At 44.5% G+C, this 19,437-nt stretch overlaps 1 protein-coding gene across 1 annotated transcript in view; it reads right to left on the bottom strand.

Annotated features, from left to right (window-relative positions):
- CFAP46 (cilia and flagella associated protein 46) overlaps positions 1-19,437 on the bottom strand; it is a 94,432-nt gene that overhangs the window by 59,437 nt on the left and 15,558 nt on the right. Inside the window, exons 12-24 of the mRNA XM_075258482.1 lie at positions 18,702-18,930; positions 17,123-17,243; positions 16,500-16,626; positions 15,922-16,049; positions 15,286-15,428; positions 14,490-14,623; positions 10,116-10,328; positions 8,079-8,292; positions 5,681-5,830; positions 5,348-5,455; positions 4,831-4,991; positions 2,655-2,786; positions 1,535-1,700 (exon numbers count right to left, since the gene is read on the bottom strand). Of these exons, the coding sequence (XP_075114583.1) occupies positions 1,535-1,700; positions 2,655-2,786; positions 4,831-4,991; positions 5,348-5,455; positions 5,681-5,830; positions 8,079-8,292; positions 10,116-10,328; positions 14,490-14,623; positions 15,286-15,428; positions 15,922-16,049; positions 16,500-16,626; positions 17,123-17,243; positions 18,702-18,930 (2,026 nt within the window). The remainder of the gene's footprint in view (positions 1-1,534; positions 1,701-2,654; positions 2,787-4,830; positions 4,992-5,347; positions 5,456-5,680; positions 5,831-8,078; positions 8,293-10,115; positions 10,329-14,489; positions 14,624-15,285; positions 15,429-15,921; positions 16,050-16,499; positions 16,627-17,122; positions 17,244-18,701; positions 18,931-19,437) is intronic.

Raw genomic sequence — 19,437 nt, forward strand, 5'->3', positions numbered from 1 at the left:
CTCCAGTCCTCACAAGTGTCGACGCGCTTGTTTCTAGGGGTTAACTGTCCTGCACTCCTGAACCTATATCTCTGCACGTCTGTCGCTCCTTCTCTGCTGGCTATTCAGTCTTCTTTTGGGTGTTAGCTTCTGACCTGTGACTCTGTACCTCTGCTCCCTCCTGTTGTGACCGCCGCCTGCCTTCTAGACCACTCCTCGCTGATCTCCGTATTGGTACCGCCTTGACCTTCTGATACCGACCCGGCCTGCTGACTCTTTCGCCTCACCCCTGCGCTACCTCCTGTTGCTGACTGGCCTGAATGACTATGTGAATATGCCTTCTGTCACCGCCTGGATCCCGTTTGCTACTGCACCCACTCCTGCTTGTTATCCTCCTGCAACCTCTGCACATTCTCAGTTGAGTGGTTTTGGATTTCCGGGCCTGCTGTGACTTATGGTACGCTGTGCGTCCTGCGCTCTCTAGGCTGCTGCCACTCCGTCTGTCTCCACCATCCACTCCAGCGAAAACCTCTGGAGGCTGGTTTCGGCTAGGTTCTGGGGGGCGCTGGACACTCAGCACTGTATACCATGGTGTGCAGGGGGGTCTGTTTTCTAGAGCTAATTATCTGTCTAGAATGCATTTAGTTCGTAACAGTATATTTGTAGACAACTAGAAGTTAAACATTTTTCCACTCCAGGTGTAAATAATTGCAAATTCTGGAAAGTTTTAAAGATTTTCTCTAACCATCTTAGTGGTGACATCTTATGTCTTGATCAGTTAGATACAACCATGGATGCCAATGGACACGATCACAAATACAGGAACTTTCTATGGTCTGGGCAGGGGTGAACCTGCTCCTTTCGCCGCCCGAGGCGAACGACAGAAAGCCGCCCCCCCCCCTCTAGGAGGAGGGGGCGGAGCGGTGGGGCGTGGCTAAGCAAATGGGGGGGGGCTTAGCGACGTTCGCAGGCAGAGAGCAGGCACAGAGAGGACCTGCTCTCTGCCTGAGCATGAAGGGAGGCTGCTGGAGCAGCGCTGCTCCAGTGGCCTCCCCAATCCACCGCTCGGTGCTAAGCCAGTCCAGGACAGCTTGTCCTGGACTGGCTTAGGTAAGCAAAAATGCCGCCCTCCCTGGGGCCCTGGCATAGCGCCGCCTGAAGCGGTCGCTTCAGGTCGCCTCATGGGAGGTGCGGCGCTGGGTCTGGGACTTGTCGGAATCCCAGCCCAGAGGCTGCTACAACAGATGACCTGTGCAGGGTCCCCGACAGGGCCTATACTCATGACCAGTCCTGTGGACAGGTCATCAGTATAAAAATATGATATGGGTCAGAAAACCTCTTTAAGAAGAAGAGATTTAACTAAAAGTGGCCTGAGACAGATTCTGACACTTCTCTGATGGAAATAATTCAATCAAAAGGAGAGAGGAGACAAGGGGCACTACTGTTGTAAAGTGACTGGCTTATAGATGGGGTTTTACTTTAACCCAAAGTAGTTTGATGGGATTAATCCACCATCAATATTGAGCCGGTTATAATATAAAAATGGGGTCTGTACCTTTTTCTGTTTCACCTCAGCCTCCGCCAGGGCCTTGATAACACAAGCGACAGAATCCTTGAGAGGTTCCCGATCAGAAGCAAACTTTATCAGCGGAGAACAAGCGTACCAGAAATGTTTAGCTGCCTGTAATGCTAGAGAGGGGCTCCCAGCTTCACCCCCAAACCTATACAGAGGGGAACAATGGGAATTACCAATCATTTCATGCAATAAACCATAATTGAGACCAGTGATGGCGAACCCATGACACGTGTCACAGGTGACACACCAAGACATTTTGGGTGACACACATCGGTAGCTACTTATTGTGTTATTGCAATAAGCAGCTTCCGATACTTTTTATTCACCTGTCCCCGCTCCTATCCTGGCCGCTCTCCATGCCTCCTCTAGGCGTCTCAGCCTTCTTCAGAGCCCTGGAGGCAGCAGATCTGGAGCAAAGGCAGGTGAGTAAGAAGTATCAGCCACTACTCTGTGTGGGGATGAGGAGATAACAGGGGGTCATATACTGTGGGTGAGCTTTAAAAAAAAGGGTTATATACTTTGTGGATGGTATAAAAGATGTCAAACTGTGTGAGTGCCATAAATAGGGGGTTCATATACTGTTTGGGAAGGTAAAAAATTGCGCTGATATACTGTGGGGTGGCAGAAAATGTGGTCACCATGTCAGGGCTAAAAAAAAAAAAAAAGGGGGGGGGGGGGGGTTATATACTGTGTGATAGGCCAGAAAAAGGGGATCCTATACTATGTGATAGGCCAGAAAAAGGGGATCCGGGGATCCTATACTATGTGATTGGCCAGAAAGAGACGGTTCTACACCATGTGATGGCCCTGAAATACATATAATATAAATATATCAAAACTATAACTTTTTTTTTTTACTAGAGCTACAAATATCACAAAATTATGGATATTTCTGGATGTGACACGCCGCTCGAGTTAAGCAGTTTTTTTTGTTCACGAATTTTGACACACGGAGCTTAAAAGGTTAGACATTTTTCTCATTGTGTTGTTCATAGTGGCAATTTTTGTCTCTCCTCAATTAATAACCTTTAATAAAAAACAAAACAAAAAACAAACCCCACACATATGGGGATAGCATTATAACGCCATAAAAACGTACCTTGAGCTCATTTCAAAGGCTTTTATGGCAGAAAGACGAGAGTGTTTTTTCCCAGCCAAACTATCCATTATGCTTTGGCCTTGGATACAGGTGGTGACGCTCAACATCTCATACGCCAGTGGAGATCGGCGGCTGCAGAAGTCACAAGCAATTTCCTAATTACTTATTGAATAAGAGCTAACACATGGCCATTACAGTATTTACATCCACACATAATCGCCAGCTACAGAATTATCCCTGTGGAAACAGCTATAAAATATCAATAGGCTTTTACGGAATGGCTAATGGACTTCAATGGCGTGAAATGCAAAACAGTTATTGAATGTGTCAAAATTCTCCCTGATGATGTCCGCCGATCACGCTTCAGTCTTAGAAGTGCCTAGGATTTGCTTACAAGGATCGAGATGTTCAGGTGATCATCCGTTAAACGGATGCAAAAAAAAAGCGGACCACTACAACTGTGGTGACATACAGACACCAATGGGCCCCTATTGACTATAATGGTGTCCAAACGGCATCCGTGGTTTTAAAACTGAAACCGGCGCATGAAAAAGTCCTCTGTGTATGGCTTTACGATGTGCCGATTTCATGTGGACATTGCAACGGACTCCGGCAGGAATATAAAATGCTCAGAGCTATGTATTCACTGGACGATGTGAACAGTCCCATATTTAAAGGGGTTAGCCCTGAAAGATACTTATCCATAGGATAGAGGATAAATACCCTTCACTCCCACGAGAATTGAACTTCACCACAGCCAGGTTGAATGTAGTCTTGACCCTCGGTGGACAGACAAATTTGTGCTCCCATTCACTTGAGTGAGGGCGCTGAAGGTAGTTCAAGCACTCCAATTGAAGTGAGTGGGAGCGCCATCCACCATGTGACCCTCCTACATTTAACCCTGGATAGAGGAGAAATACTTTGCGTGGCATAACGCCTTTAATAAAAATGTTCCGTTACATTTACCGTTGGGCCTGTTCACACTCACCTGTTTGGTTCTGCTTGGGAATTTCCAGTATTTTTGACTAAGAAATAGCCCAATCTGCTGCAATATTCTCACTGTCAAAAAGATGGGATCCCATAGAAGTCAATGGAGTCTGTAGGTGTTTAACAGTATCCTTCTAAAACTATGATGGTAGTGTGAACAGAGCCCAAAGCTGACTATTTCTAGCCCAATTCTTATACAAAACAATGAACTGTTAGAGGGGATGGAGACGGGTCCAAAGTGTTCAATCCTATTAGCACCATATTGGAAGGCTCCAGTAGTCTGTAAGGTGCTATCACCCTATGGCTAGGTTCACCCTATGGTCATTCAGGTCTGCCGAATGACGGAGAGCCCCTCCGCTAAAACAAGTTACCTGCGGACCGCATGTGGTGTCTATTGGGTTTCCTCCATTTTTATAGTGAAACCGGTGGAGAGAAAAGTCCTCTGTGCAGTGGATTTCAACGGCATCTCCTACAGAGACACCGACGCAGATGTGAACCTAGCCTAGGATTTGTTTTAGCAACCCATAAAGAGGAGATGGTATAATCCATATTTTTCCTCATAGGAAATATGGAGTCATGTTAGTGATATCACACGATGGGCAGATTGGTGCAAATGAGAGGTTTACAGTATCTACCAATGGCCGTCGTGAAATTTTTTGTGCACGTGGTGGCTGTACACATTGGTAAAAGGTCAGACAAACTCACTGGTTTCAACAAGACTAGCCAACCCTCTAATGTGTATAAGGGTCACCTGTTTCTTGGCTGTTCAGTATTGAGGTTTTTTTTTTTGGTTTTTTTTGCATTTTTGGAATGGTAAAGTGCTGCATAATAAGTTGGCGATATATAAAGAAAAATGAATTATTAAAATCCTGGACAACCCCTTTAAACATGGACATGTAATCTTCGAACCAGACAGCAGGTGTCACTGTAGTTACACTAGAACAATGGCGCAGCACAAGACACTCACATTAATGACATCTTTGCAGGAAATGATCCTCTGTCTTGCACTTTACATATTGTATTGGGTATTAACATGCCATAAAAATATAAGAAAAAATGGAAAATTTCAGAGTCATGGGAAGGTAAATATTACAGGATAAGACACCATTTTATGGCATTTTGTGATGAATGGCTTCAATAGTATAATGACATTGAAGGCCGTAAAATAAACCGCACACAGTATACATACACGTCTTGTTTTCTTATCTTTTCATCAAACGCCAGCGCTCGCCGGGTGCAGGATAACGTTAATTCCAGGTCGTGGCCGTTGTAAGCAAAGTGCGCCAGTCTGGTTAACGCCTGAAGTTCTACGAGAGGATCTGACCAGTCACACGCCGACATCTTCCATACCTGGGGTACACGAGGAGTTAAAATAATGAGACCCATTAATTACAACTATAGGTCAGACGCAAAGGGGTTAATACGCAGCAAAAACAGGAGAAAAAAATACTATTATATAAAGCCTCTCTGCAGGATTCCTTCTCTCTGGGGTGGATTCAGGAGCTGGTAACAATGATATGATCTGGTATCTGAGGGACAAGTCCCGTTACTTCCCATGGGGTCTGGATGCGGTTTTGGAGATGAGCTGTCACATAAGTATCAAGTATAATCCTGTGCACAGCGCAACCACAGGTGACATCGCAGCAGTAAAGCCTTATATTATAGTAATAGCAATGCTCATGCAGTGTATCTTATGCTATACGTACTTGTGAGAGGCTCGGAACAGTAAAATCCATCAGTCCTAACCCGTTACAGGAATGCATTTCTAGGGCCACAAGGACCTTGGTCATAGGGTTCTGGGCTTCACTGCTGTCCTGAAAAAAAAAAATAAAGAAAAATGTACAATACACTGTATGTAACTGCATTACCTAGGGCGGAGCTGATCGTAACGCTCTGCGCCATACTATTATGCCAGGCACAGAGACATAGCAAGCACAGTTTACAAAGCTCTGTACATGGTATCAATGCAGGTGACTGTGTACACTGTGTAGCAGCCATGAAAAGTCATTGCCGAATACACAATGTACCTATAGACATACCTCATCCTCTGTCCCAAGTTTAGGTCCAATCTGCTGCTGGAGGAGCTGTTTAGCCTTCACCCATGAAGAGATGAGCTGTTGTCTTACAGAGATGGGGACGACTTCTTCAGGAAAACTCCCATTGGTCAAATCTAAAGCGTAGTCACAGACCTGAAAGGATAACAGATGACCAGATAAAAGTCATGCAGCACCTAAGGGGGGGGGGGGGGGGACTCCTTATAAAATCGGCAGTACCACAACAATATTCGAGCCACACAGTGAGACCTGCATCAGCATTGAATGCTATCACACTATATGAGCAGTTCAGTGTTGGGATCCAATAGAGAAGCTCACTCAGCTGACAGCTCCTACTACCAATCCACCCTGAACCATAGACGTGCATGCTCGGCAGAGTTGTGCAAGTGTTCTTAATGTAGAGACGTGAATGTGCTATGGTCAGGCATCTATAAAAGGGGCATATGGAAATGCCACTGCCCAATCCTGGTTTCCTCCAAACATCTGCCATTGGTAAAAGAGTCAAAATATCCCCCCACACACATCAGATGGTGCACAGATCCAACCTGAAGACAGCTGAGGTCACTGATCCTGGTGCAGGGTGAATCATGTGCACGGCTGCTCCATTTCAGGTCTATGGGCCTAAAAGTGTACAGTGTTAGTTACACATCCTAAATATTGAAATTGCACACCAGGAAGGACAAGCCATCAGGAGAGGGGCAGAATCCTTGAACTGAGAGACTTTGGTTTATTACTCGGGCAGTTTACTATGTGCCTGTGCTGTGATGTCCGCACCGTTTAATGTTGCATATCTAGAATGATGGCAGGAGATGTATGGAGCCGAACCTCTGCAAGGAAGGATCCTCTGACTGGAATAGTAACAAGTAGTGTTGAGCAAATAGTATTCAAAACTATTCGTCGAATACCTCGCTCCCATAGGAATGCGAGGAAGTGGCCCAGTAACCAGTATATGGTTACTGGACCACGAACCAGACATACTGTACAGTTACAGGTGGTCTATTCACCTCACGCCACCACTCTCAAAGGCTATCATAGTACACAGCAAGACAGCAATGGCGGACTATCCTTTTCCTGTGGCCTCTTACACGACCGTCCGTTCGGCCACAGGAAAATGGCCGAACTGACATACGCAGTCGGCTCTATCAGCTGATGATGCATGTGGAGAGGCGTCGGCAGAGGATGATCGCCCCCTGTACTTTCTGAAGACTCATCTGCATAAGAAGAAATACATTTTACAGGAACGGCGGTGCAGATCAAAACAACAAAGGTAGGAGAAGAATAGCCTACTCGCGGTGTTTGTAAAGAAAGGGATTAAAGGGATTCTGTTTCCATTTTTTTTTAAAAAAATCATCATTGACTGGTCTATGGATCCCATGATTTCTAAACCTCCATGACTTTTCACCTCTTGGTGTTCTAATATCAATGTTGAGGAGTAAGGGCTAATTCACACGGGGCAAGAGGGGGCAGATTTTGATGCCGAATCCACCTCAAAATCCGCCCCCTCACAATAGAGGTCTATGTAGGCCGCTAGAGTTCTTTTTTGCACTAGCGGTGTGTTCCGGCTCCAAAGCTGCCCTTTCTTCAGGCATATTCCGCGGCTGATTCAGCCACGGCGTCCGCCTCGCGACACCTCCCTCCGGATTAGGCCCATTCATTTGGGCCTAGTCCGGAGAGCACCGGCACTGGCATCCCGTCGCGGCCCTGACGGAATGTGTTCACGCGGAGCCCCGTGTGAACTAGCCCTTAATATCCAGCAGTCCCACAGAGCTGGAGTGGAGGCATGAATACCAGACTATCATGATCACTGTGGTCGTCAGACCTGAATCGATCCGGCACTTTGTACCTATTCTGTAATACGTGACAGTGTCTTTTTTGTTTCTTTTTTTTTGAAAGGATTGAAACTTAAGAGTAGAGAAGTTTATATTCCCCATACAGAGCCAGCTGCAACGTAGATGCAGAAGCTCAGCAGGAATGACAAATGACAAGATTACAACCGGAATCAGGCAACGACAATTGTAACAATTGGATGCTTCGGTAAAATGTCCTCCGGAATTTTTGGGAAAAATGAACTAATTAAATTTCATGAGTGCAAAAATCTCCTGATCGTCGAAGTACAATATGCTCGAGAGTCCAAGGCCTTCTGGTAACCTGCGGGCTAAAGTGTTACGTCAATGTCATTTCTCTGTGGGTTTTGAGCGGTATAAAGTAAGCATATGTTTAAGGATCTATGGGAAAGCGGAAACTAAGGCAATTATCTAGAAAGTAACCTTTACATAGAGGAGCCATGCCAGCAGCTCCGGCCAATTTGCACAAATATTCGAGCTGTTACCGTATAAAAGAGCATTAATTTATCCATAGATATCCCTGTAAAGTGTACGCTTACCTCCAGGGCCAGTCTCACATCAGGAAGGCCATTTGGATCAATTGACAGAACATGTGCTGCATTAGATTTCTCAGGTCCTTTCCCCGAAGCCTTCTTGCCTTTCTCTGTATGCAGACTTGTATCTGATCTTTTATTATTGTCTGACACAGGTATCCAGCGAAGAATTAAGCCTGTGGCTATGGCATTGGACAGCATTACCAACAGCGCCGGGTGCCTGAATGGCATAGACAAGAGGAAACGCAAGTTAGTGCTGTGCAGAATGTGGAAAAGTAGATGGTTACTTACATGGCGGAGGGATGTCATGGGCTGGGTCTGCATTTAACAATAAGGTTATTTTTAGCAAAAACATTACCCTGCAGATTTTTTTTTCTCTATGCTCTGTGTGAATTTTATCATAGATTTCACCTTTGCGATGCTAAGGATGGAATATGTATCAAAGTTCTGCAACAAATGTGGAATATATAGGGCATGATGGATGGGCATGTGAAGGGGGTTTTATGTATTTATAAAGAACTGTCCCCTCACCTATCACGTTTTAGGGGGTCCTGTGATCACCCTCTGAAGGAAGCGATAGCCACAAATGCACGGTTCTGCTCTAGACAATATCTATGGGACGGACAAATTCCTATAAGGAATGAATGGAGTGGCAGAAAGGACATGTAACCATCTTGCCCTATATGGGACACTTCCCATCATCGTGGGGGTTTCTAGCAATCAGACACTTATCTATTCCATTTTAAGGGGTTTCCCATGACATGTGAGTCCTGGTTATTGAACCCCCAGGACTGCATATTGATAACCTAAAGATAGGCAATTGATATGCAAGTCCTTGAAGATTCCTTTAAGTAATGCCTACTTGTTATGGGATTTATTCAGTATCTAATATTTTATAAGGCCACAGCTGTAAGTGACTGGAGATTAGATGTAATAATGTACTGAAAGGTTGACCTCCCGCCATGATTTACACTTCTGCAGCTCTGCCAGTTCCGTTTTGCTGTTGTGTATGAGCACAAGCTCACCCCGAAGCTGAACAGTAAGTCAATGCATGAAGGGCATGGTATCGATCAGTAAAAGTTCCCTTGACGTATCCAAGGCCTATGTATATTACCACTGAGAATACAGAATAACTACGTACAGATGTAGTGGAGTACAAGACCAGTGTTGTCATTTAACAAAAATTGTAGTGATATCTATGGTTTTCTATTATAATGTAGGTCATCTTCATAAGTTATGGTCTGTCACTATACTCAATGCTTAAAAGGATAGATGTTGGTGGCATGTTGTTAGGACGGGTGGAGGTCTGACCTCTGGCTCATTAAATTAAGCAAAACTAGAAAAGCTTTCTTTGAGTGGAGGGAACAGGAGATGGCCTGTCTATAATATATATATATATATATATATATATATATATATATATTTATATTATATAATGCAGCCAACATGCCACATGACCCCATTAATCACTACTAAATCCCATGCCACATACTATCTTCTAACTCCACTCAGAAATACCATAGCTGCAGAAAGCCAATAGGAGATGACAATAATACAGGGCTTACTGGTGCACAAGCCAACATAATACACATACACACTCCTAACATGTCTGTAGACCTGTAAAAAATTAATGGGAATGACCATGATAAAAAACATGGCTGCTTTCCTCCAAAAAGAGCATGGCATCGGTCTATGGGTTGTCTCTAGTAAGGCAACTCAGCTCTATTAAAGTGAAAGGGGCTGAGCTGCAACACGACATTGTGCCATGTTCACATTGGTGCTGGGGTATCCTTTAAGACAGTGAACACCAACGTAACCCACTGACTATAATGGAGCCCGTTGAGTATCTGTTGTATTAAACTGAAACTACTGGACAAAAAAGTCAATTTATGGTAGTCACTGCAGTTGTTAACCCAGCCTTACCTGTGTACAGGAGTAGCATTGCTTTTGCAATAAAGCCGCCATATTTTTCTAATCTTGGGCAACCCCTTTATATTTTGAGGGTGAAACAAACTTAGCTCCCACTGTAGCAGAAGAACTTACCCACAATGCCCAGTTTTCTTGAGTGCCACAAGCAGTTTATTGAGTGTCTCCACAAGCAGGGTCAGCCTTCCTGATGCAATGATATGCTTGTTGTGGTTTAGGACATAGACAGCGGCGTTGTGAGTGATCCAGGCCTCCTGTAGCTCCACACCCAGCTCTGCGGCCTGCACAAAGTTCTCTGTTGCGTATGCTGAAAGCTGAACAATCCAGTCCCTGGCCAGAAAGAAAGATGAATGGTAAATTCCATCACCATCCTCTAATATCTACAGATGTAGCCAAATGTAACCTGACACGGAGGAAGGCTGTGAGAAGAAATGGCGCAGAAATAAATCTCTCAATAAAAGCGGCACAGAGCTAGGACTAGCCACAGTGTACCAGGAACAGGTCACAACACTGGATGTTCTGTCCCGGTCATTTAGCCATCACAAACTGGTCCTTGATCCAGGTTCATTGGGTCCTTAATAGAGATGAGCGAGTACTATTCGAAACGGCCGTTTCGAATAGCAGACACCCATAGGAATGAATAGACGCAGCTGGCACGTAGACTTTGCCGGCGGTCGGCCGCTTAACCCCCTGCGTGCCAGCTGCGTCCATTCATTCCTATGGGTGTGTGCTATTTGAAACGGCCGTTTAAAATCGTACTCGCTCATCTCTAGTCCTTACACTTGATAATTTTTCCTGCGTCCAAAACTTTGACATTTATAACTGATTGTTCGTTTGATGCAAAATATTCCCCCCCCCTCAAAACTGGTGCAATTGTCATAAGATAATCAATGTTAGGTCTGGGGTAGGTCCAATGTTAGGTCCACAACAATATATTACACAGAACCAGGTATCACATCAGTATATTACACAGAACCAGGAATTTTGGAAGCTGGAGGTGGAAAATATGAAAAAAGACACCGAGCATTAATGTCCAGACTACCCTGTATCTTTAAAGGGTTAAATAGCTTTATGGCAGATCTACTTATCTCTGGGGTCTCTGAACCCCCACCCCACCCCCACCCGAACAACCCTCTTATACAGTGTCACTGCTATGCTGTTATGTTGTGAGACGGCTCAACACACTTGCCTCGACATTAACCCCTTCTTCTCCTCCACGGTTTTCACCCATTGCCATGTACTATGGAAAGTAAATTTACAGATGACTGTGAGTATAATTAACATCGGACTCCAAAACTCGGTGTAATTTCACTCTCCTTTATTGATCGTGACAGCCTCCCTGAAGTACGTGTAAGGGCGCTGAACCAGAACCTCCTGGGAACCCGAGACATAAGACGGCACGCAGCTTCAGGCACCGGATTCACAGACAAGAATCAACCATGTCATATCACATGCATCAAAGCCAAAGCGGAAACTCTGCCCGCATCACTGTGAACACTGCCATCAGACAAGAAGAGTTGGAGTCTCTGCAAGACGCATTTTACTTCTTGGCCGTCAGTAAATTAATGAACTCAATGCAAAATTTATATAGCTTGTTTAAGCCATGTTCACATTGGCGTCAGCTATCCGTTATTAACGGATGGATGAAAAAGCCGTGCGTACAGGACTTTTTCATACACTGTATTCAGGGGAATGTCGCGGCAGAGTCTCCAGTGGAACAAATGTGAATGTAGTCGTATTAAAGGGATTATGTCATTAAAATTGTATTTTTTTCTGCCTACCACATTGGAATAGCTTTAAGAAAGGCTATTCTTCTCCTACCTTTAGATGTCTTCTCCGGGAGAAATCCCGTTTTTCATCGGTATGCAAATGAGTTCTCTCGCAGCACTGGGGCCGGTCCCCAGCGATCAAACAGCACTGGGGGTGTCCCCAATGCTGCAAGAGAACTCTCCAGCGTCGCCTCCATCTTCGTCTGGAACTGCCTCTCTTCGCGTCTTCTTCCAGCGCTGGGTTCAAACTGCGCATGCCTGCCGGCCACAAGAATATGGCCGCTTACACTTACTGTGTAAGTGGCCATTTCCTTGTGGCCGGCGGGCATGCGAAGTTGGCTTTGCCCGGCTTCGTAAGAAGACGCGAAGAGAGGCCGTTCCAGATGAAGATGGAGGCAGCGCCAGAGAGTTCTCTCGCAGCATTAGGACTCCCCCAGTGCTGTGAGAGAACTCATTTGCATACCGACAAAGAACGGGATTTCTACCGAATGGCAGCGCGGAGAAGACATCTAAAGGTAGGAGAAGAATAGCCTTTCTTAAGGCTATTCGGACGTGATAGGCAGAACCCCCCCCCCCACACACACAATTTTAATGATAGAATCCCTTTAAGTTTTTGTACAACTGCACAGCGATGACACTGAGTGGTGAGGAACGTCCTACCCCAATACTAGTCTATGGATGAGTGCTGTCAGTACAGAGCTATGGATTTTGCTGCGATTTCTTGAGCCAAAGTCAGGAGTCACCGCTGAAAAATCTGCAATAAAAAACACTGCATTTCCGCAATGTGGGACCTTATCCTTAGACTGAATGCAAATGAGATACAACTGGAGAAAATGGAAGTGCATAACACACACGGCGACCTGTCAATTCCTATGATAAGGAGCCGAACTGGGTGGCGACCACAGACGTGGCCCCACCCCAGGCGCGCTGAACGGTTCACGCGGATACAGATCTAAGGTTAATTTCCTCAGCATATAATTGTCTTACAAGAGATTTTGCTGCTGGTAGACTCCTTTAAAAGTTTACCTGCTCAGACTTAAAGACAGCACTTTTGCAGGAACGCTTCTCACTTCGGGGTTATTTGCGCCGCCTCACATCTGAAAGTGCTTCATTGAAGTGATTGCAGACATTTTGTCATTGAAGTGGGCCATCTGCAATCTCCGCGTTTATTCAACACAGCATTTCGCTCTTGGTTGACAAGAACACTTCACTACACCTTTCCCCGTTTTCAGCTGCAATGTTTTACATGATTGTTATATCTACTTGTGTCAAGTCAGGTTATTGCTTCAATTGCAGCGCCACAAAGTAATCAGACAGGAAGTTATACCTTACCTTTAATCACATGGCTATTGAATCCTTACGCAAGGTGGTGTGAATAACCTAAGACAACAACTCTGGATTCTATAGGTATATTACACTATAAAGTATTTTAAAGTCCCCACAATCCCTGGACTGAAATCTTGAAAAACTAAAGATTACCCTCAACCATAATGTGGCAGTGGTCTGCAATATGGGGCAGTCACAGAATACTAGGACAAGTGCCTTGGGGGTGGGGCCTGATTCATCAAATTTGCCTACAAACAATCTCAAGTGCTCTGGCTCTCCTCTAAAGTCACTGCCCCCTTTTAAACTCTGCCAGTGTCAGCCATCTGTAGGTGAATCTAGTAACTCAGGCCCCGCCCCCAGTGCACTTGAGGATGACATCCATAAAAAAAAGATTATATCTGCTCCTAGTCATGGCCCCTACACAGCCAATATTATGAGTTTGGAAGACATTTAATCCTAAAATAACTTTATGGTATAACGCTTTATGCCTGGTCATTATTCTTGGCTAAGAAGTGGCCGTTCAAGCCTATCGTAATTGGGTGACATACGAACAACGCTCACTCGGCTGGTTTTGGATCATCTAGAAAAGTGACCTAACAAGTGCAGTGATATCTCCACTATATTGGAGAGCCACGGAAGGGATCGTATAGTAGGTCTAAGTTCAAAGGGGTTGTCCAATTTTGTGCTTAACTTTTAAATCAGTCTGGGGCAGTGAAATTTTTTTTTTTTAAATTCACACTCTCCTTTCCCCGATGCTGCGGTGTCCTTCCGGCACGTTCTAGTCCTTCTGCTGAATGGGTCTCTTCTGGAGTTCCGCTGAGGCCAATCATCGGTCTCAGGAAGACACCCGTCGTGTCATGGGTAGTGACATCACATGCCATTCATGTGACCGATGAAAACAATCAGCAGCTTCAGCGGAACTCCAAAAGAGACCCATTCAGCAGAAGGACCCGAACATGCCAAGAGGTCACTGGAGCATTGGGGACAAGTGTGTATGAATTTTTTTAAAAAAAATTTTCAATGTCCCCGGCTGCTTTAAAAGTTAAAGGGATTGTCCATTTTTGCCTGGACAACCCCTTTAATACACTCCAATGGAGTTCAGAATTGAAAACATACACTACTATCATGTACTAGGCTCTGTTCATATTTCCATACTGTCCCAAGTCATAATGATGGACACCCCTTTATTAGGCACCGCTGCTGTCCATCATATGAATCATCTGGCACTCCATTTTTTTTCTCTTCTCTGAGGGACCAGAAAAAATTAAAGTGGTGTGAACAGAGCCTAACAAGTGGAGATGAAGTCCACAACGAGAATCTGCTGTAGATCCGCGACAGAACAAGTGGCCTAAAATACAAAAAAACTAAGACACCTTTACAAGCCTATAAGTATTACCGATACAGGATCCAGTCTGGATCTTCATCCGGCTTTACAGGGACGTACGAGGATGGCCGCATACTTGTATCTTCAGGTGGGATTGGACTTTCGTTCAGTTTACAACCTTCAGACTTTAGAAAGTGTATTGTTGCCTGGTAAAAACAGTTTTATCACATTGTAGAAGACGGTTATTTACAGTCGATATTTTTTGATAACAGTCTTTGTAAAAGCATCATTGATCTCTTAATGGAGCAGACTGGTGACACGTTTTTACTTTTATCACAAAACACGTCTTTCCAGCATTTACATTGCAGGTGTCACAGCTAAGAGGTGTCCTCGCTAGCAAAAATCCATGGGGAGGGGGTCAAATGAGATCTTGAAAGTTTTCTAGGATTACTTTTAGGACAGGGAAAGCAAAGTGTGCATGGGTATTCTTACTATGACTTGTCCACTTATCCCCCTAAGTGCTGGGGGTCCGACTGCTGGAATCCCCAGTGATCGTGAGAATGGGGGACCCCAAGTCTCCTGAGCTTTTGCCCCCTCTTCTTCATGACCTACTGATAGGAAAGGGGTAGATGGAATAGAGTAATTGAAGGCTACAGGGTCAGACTACAAATAGGTTTTATTTGTAGTCTGTTTCTAGGGATACACATAGACCTGCATAGGAGCTGTATACATAAAACGGTAGGTTATGTGTAATCAAGACTATATATAAAGCTGCTTCATTGAAATGGAACATAAAACGGTTGCAAAAGTGTATGTAGTCTTTAATATGTATGTGACAACCACCATGTAATCTGTACCCAGTACTGACCTCTGCATTGATAAATCGGATTTCTGCTAGCAATCTTAATAAGACCTTCTGGTCACTGAATACTTCTGTTTTTGGCTTTGAAGATTCCAGCTCTGAACTCCTTCCTTCCTCCACACCACTGGGGGCAGGACTTTTATTTTGCGCTGATGAAAAATTTAATTAAAATAAAACATAAAAGACAAGTGCTTTCCAACATCAAGATACCTTTAGAAGTAAATGGGAGCGGCAGAAATAGTGTTGTTTCTGTACTTTGTGTAACATTCATTGGTCTTTCCTCAGCACCAGAGGGCTGGTTTTCACTTGAGTCTATGGGAACTGTGCGAATATAAGCACCAGAACCACAAATTATAACAAAGAAGAGCTCAGCCCCACCTACCTAACCTTATACTTATGGCCCCTTTGCTTTTTTTTTGTCAGAGGAAAATGGAGGATAGTTACACTGTCATTCCAGCAGGCAGAGATGGTATGGGCTCTAGCTGCTTGTGTAATGCTGTACTGATGGGATTGACAGCATATCACTGTGAACATATCAGAAGTGAACCCGCCCTCATATGTACTTGGAGGCTGCATATCTTCTTGTACACAGATTATACACCAATGACAGAAAAAAGAAAACTATAGTAACTTTGTACTTACAGGCATCCATCATTGAAATACTCCACCGACCATCATCATATAACAGGCAGAAACGGCATGCTGCCCTACACACATCCCACACCTCCTGCTTTCGGGCTACCTTGGCCAAATCTGCCCACAGCCTGACCCTACAAAAAACATAACATAGGAAAAAAATACCAGTAATAGTTTGTTCTCTCCTATAAAGCTACTGGGGGGGGGGTCGGTTGGTTAAATTTCTGTTGTCAATTCCACCTCTGGCAAATTCTGGGTACACACCACTGCCCATGGACATAGAGAGAGCCCTTTAACATCAGGCGTAGAACTTATACGCAGAACCATGGAACAGCCTTTGCAATAGCAGAATATCACCAATTTTTGTTAGGTTGCTATATTTGTTCTTAATAGGACCACAGGATGGTTTCTGACCTGGATAAAAACCTGATATAATAGGGCACAATAGACTATCTATAAGACACGGATTCTTTTCAACTTACCAGCAGGATCTGCTCAGCACATACAATACTGATATGCGTCATAAAGCACTATGTAACACTGGAAATACAGAGGTTGCAGCTCCCCCTGTAGGTGGTACTCACCTCTCGGTGTCATTTGTATTCTCCATACGCTTTAAATGGCCGTCAGTCTTTTGGACACACTTTGAATGATGCCGCGCCTTCATGCATAAATAACTTATACGTCCCTTGTTACTTTTACCTGTGGAGGCTGACAGCAGACGAAACCTCCGTGTTATAAATCTTACATCTGAAGACGCATAGATGTCATCACCGCAACCTAAGCCTGGAAACACTACACAGACAGCTTATAGATTAACACTTATGTCAGCAGAGAAAAGTTTACTTTAAATGATAGTTTATGTAGACGCCAAACCTTCTCTTTCTGCTTATATACCGTCACAATGGTCGCAAAGTGTATGAATGAGATTGTAGGACAGCAGAGGATGGCTTTGAATAGCCACCGGACCAGACAATAAAGCCAAAAGGGTGAGCAGGGGTCAGAGATTATGGAGGAGATCTGAGGCACTTACAGCAGTAGGGACAGTATTGAGCACTTGCTACCTCACTTACAAAATCCGGCTGTGTGAATGGACCCTTAAACTTTTTAGTATAGACCATCACTAGACTTCCTGCAGTCTTGTTTATTACAGATTTTTAGGAGAATATAAGAATTTGGGATAACACTGTCTTCCAGCGTAAGTTACCTTTGGCTTCATTTTCGCTATCCAGCACCATCTGAAATACATCAGGAGCCAAGCAGAGGCCAGCATTGACTAGAAGGGATCGCTTCTTACGTACTGAGTCCTTGGCATTGCTTTGTTTTGCCTAAATCAAAAATCAAAAAAAAAAAATAAAAAATCATGACTTACATCCCATGCAGTCAAAACAGCCAGAGGCCATTGAACTACAACTCCTATGAGAATTCTTGGCTGTACTTCTGCGTCACCGCCATCTGCGACCTGTCAGGAAAGGGACTTCAGCGAACCACAGACATTAGGCAGCTGCAGGCTAAAAGGTGCTTTGCCGGTGGCTGTTACCCCAGTCCTTCAACATGTATATACTGCTGAGCTGAAGGGCGTGGAAAGGTTAGTGGGGTTTTGCAGGCACTTTTAATTCTGCTAACCATCAGATTGGTGGGAGACCGGCAAATGAATAGGAATAGAGCTAAAGTATTCCATATGTTAGACCCCCCATCTATAGTAATGACCAATTCTGAGCTAAACAGTATCAAAAATGACCCCCATCCAAGATACCTGAATGGCCAGCCGGGTCTACTGATTCCCACCTTCTAAACCAAGTCTTTGTCTGGTCATACATCTAATGTATGCATGCATCATATGTTATGGCAAATCTTATTGGAAGCAACACCCAAAGGCCTGTTACTATAAAGTTTTGCATCTGTTTTTGTCTTCAGTCAGAACTTTTCTTTCCATCAGAAGGGTACTTAAGAACTGGAATCTCTAGTTTGGGAATCATAAAGAAATTCTATCACAACAGGAGCTTGACATTATGGATAATGTATCCATCTGAATACAGTCTATTATATAGAACACAGCTTACTAACTCTAGGTTCTCACTCGAGTTCGGCTTTCCATTCTTCAGGTCTGTTTGGGGACCCAAAACAAGTGACCCACTTAAAATGTGGTTACTTGCAGAACTATATAGACGGGAACAGCGTAGGCCAGCACAGACTGCCTGTTTCAATATGTCCTATTCTAGTACTCGAGACCTAAGAGCACTTATTCCCAACTCTGCACCAATATGCTGAGATGGCAATAACTCCTTAAGTGTCTTGCTCTGCCTCTGGCCCACTGTTTAAAAAGTTTGAGGACCCCTGGGCTAAAACATCCTTCTTGGTCACATGACTGACCCTGCTCTACTTTATGCAGAAGAACCAGGAGTAGAACAGGGTCCGTGTTGTTACAGAGAGCCAGAGCATCAGTAGGGAAGGCTGAACACACAGATTTCCAAACCCCACAGCAATCTGCAGATCTCATGATGGAGGCAGTGTGGGAAGGATTTAGGCCCCGCACTACCCCCATCATGCGATTTGCAGATCACTGTGGGATTTGGAAGTCTGCTGCTCTGGCTCTCTGTGACAACTCGGACCCTGTTCTACTCCTGTTTCTTCTGCATAAAGTAGAGCAGGGTCAGTCATGTGACCAAGAATCTGCCTCAGCAGAGGAACAAGACCTCCTCACACCCCCACTGCTCAGAAAACCTAATAATCGGGCTCACCTATACAGTAAGAATGTTATCCAGTGCAGCCTCCGTCCATATTACCTGCTCAATGATCATGGCTGCCTGATCTTCTGCACGTTGTGGCTTTGTGTACAGTGTAATTCGCAGCTGGAGCCGATGCAGGAAGCTTCTCAGGTAGTTCTGATACTGCCCACTGTCATCGAGAGTCAAAGCTTTCTCAAGATGTCTTATTGCAACGTCAATTCGATCTTCTTCTTCCTCAATCTGAGCGATTTCCAAGTGAATCTGACAGCGCGTTACAGTCAATAAGCTGAGGGGTAAAGAGAAGAAATGTAAGTTATCTGTTTAGTGGTGTGGATTTGGTGGAAGAAGTGCTATATAAAACCAAAACACACTACAGAATAGATGAAGTGTCAGCTCTTCTGCCTTGTCCACTTTAGTAAATAATTCACTATCGTTCCTCAATTATTACTCTTGGAAATATGTGAATAAAATGACCACTCAATGTTACCATTTCCCCTGCCAGATGTTGTTTAACCGTTGCTGACAGATTCTGACTACGGGCACGGCCCATTTACAAGGATAGTGGTGATGCTTAAAGGGTTTGTCTAGGTTTACAAAAACATGGCTGCTTTCTATCCCATAGGTTGTGTGTGGTACTACAGCTCAGCATGGTGCACTTTAATAGAGCTGAGCTGCAATACCAGACCCCTCCTATGGACAGGTGTGGTGCTGTTTGCCATGTTCTTCTCTTGGACAACAACTTAAGCTCAGTTCACACCACACGGGTTTGTTCACATTTCTTATCTATGGGTGA

This window comes from Leptodactylus fuscus, chromosome 10 (genome assembly GCF_031893055.1).
Source record: "Leptodactylus fuscus isolate aLepFus1 chromosome 10, aLepFus1.hap2, whole genome shotgun sequence".
Lineage (NCBI taxonomy): Eukaryota > Metazoa > Chordata > Amphibia > Anura > Leptodactylidae > Leptodactylus > Leptodactylus fuscus.